General features: G+C 37.7%; 1 protein-coding gene across 1 annotated transcript; it reads left to right on the forward strand.

The window, feature by feature from the left end:
- Positions 1–406: 406 nt before the first annotated feature.
- On the forward strand, positions 407–784 carry LOC143547998 (oleosin 18.5 kDa-like). The gene has a single exon (XM_077039276.1). The coding sequence runs from the start codon at positions 407–409 to the stop codon at positions 782–784; it is 378 nt and encodes a 125-aa protein (XP_076895391.1).
- Positions 785–1749: the final 965 nt, after the last annotated feature.

Raw genomic sequence — 1749 nt, forward strand, 5'->3', positions numbered from 1 at the left:
AAATTAGATGGATCAATTACTTCTACAAGGACAAACACTTTAATTGCACATATTGTAAAAATATTGTTATATTTTTATAATTTGTAAACAATAGTAGCTTTTTTATTTTATATTATTATTATTATTAGACCTGTGGGGCCGTGGGGGTGGGGCTCAGTTCTGATGAACTCTTTAAAAGGCCCTGTCCTGATATAACGTCACACAAGTGACAATCAACCATCTCATAGTCTAGTACTCTAATACACGTGACAACATCCTTTCAACACGTACCAGTTACACCCTCTTTATAAACCCACAACTACTTACCAACATCCTAACCTAAAAAAAAACAATTACAACAAAATGAATAACGTATACCACCAACACCACCAGCACTCAGAGTAATGAACCACTGGCACACAGGGTCATGAAAGCGGCCACTGCAATATTCGCCAGTGGTTCATTACTCGTCCTGTCTGGTCTGACCCTAGTAGGGACAATAATTGCACTGTCTGTGGCTACTCCACTTCTAGTGATATTTAGTCCTGTCCTAGTGCCCGCGGGTGTTACCATATTTCTCATGGTAACTGGGTTTGTTACCGCTGGTGGATTTGGGCTTGCGGCTGCTACGGTGTTTGGGTGGATTTATAGGTACGTGACCCGTGAAGGTCGAAACGGGGAGGGGTCATTGGACCAGGCGGGCCATAAGATGGGGTCAAAGGGTCGCCGTAGGGACGTGCATGCTACCGGAAAGGGTCATCATGCAACATGCAACTGGAGGGGTTCAACTTACTACTGGAGCTAGAACTGGCCTTTACAAGAGTTAATTAAATAAATGTTGTTGTCTCTTAAGTTTCACTGCTTTAGTATATTAGTGTAGTAATAGTATATTATAATGTTACTAGTAGTTTTTAATGTTATAAAACCGAAAAATAAGGAGCGTATATGTATAAGTGGGGTGTAATAATTAACGTTAAATAAATCTTCATTATAGCGGTTGTAATAACTTTGAAGTTATTATTTTTATTTATTTATTTTTTAAAATTAATTCAAGCCCAATGTTGGGTGTAGGGCTTCATTCGGGTTATTTTATTGGGTTCTTTGGGCTTCGGCTTGGTGAAATTCTATCTGAAACCTGACCCGATATAAATTGGACCAGTCGGGTTTTGGTAATTGGGTTAGAGCGGGTAGGGGTAACTCGGGTTTCAGGTTACATGGATGGGCCTATAAAGTTAAATTGAGTTTGGGCTGTATTACATGATATTAATTGCATGCAAAGTTGAATTTGACTTGGGTCTGTAAAGTTGAAACTGAAATTGACTTGGGCCTGTAAGTGTTGAGATGAGGATATGGTTACACAAAGCCCATTTACTAAATGCCATGATCTAGGTTTGTAACTTGTAAGATGAATCAGACCAGCACTCGAGGCCGATGAGGCATTCATAGAAGCCGAAGTGACTTAAGAAGTAGATATCGGTTAAAATTTATTGTAAACATGTGTGTTACGTTTGTTAATTTCCAGAAAACTATATTTATTGTTTAAGATTTTTTAATCTGGAAAGCCCAAATTTAGACGGGTATAAAACTAGTTATTGTATAGAGTTAAGTATAACTACGATTGTTAAGTCAAGAGCGAAAAACAATGAGGGTATAAGAAAAAGATAAAATTTTGGAAAAAAACAAGCATTGTTTAATTTGAATTTAAGGCCATTAAAACTTAAGGCCATTGCTTGATTTGCAATTTGTTATGCGATTGCAAACGATTGTGGC

The sequence above is a fragment of the Bidens hawaiensis genome, unplaced genomic scaffold (genome assembly GCF_021521415.1).
Source record: "Bidens hawaiensis isolate Kalapana, Puna unplaced genomic scaffold, B.hawaiensis_p1.1 tig00014899_1, whole genome shotgun sequence".
Taxonomy (NCBI): Eukaryota; Viridiplantae; Streptophyta; class Magnoliopsida; order Asterales; family Asteraceae; genus Bidens; species Bidens hawaiensis.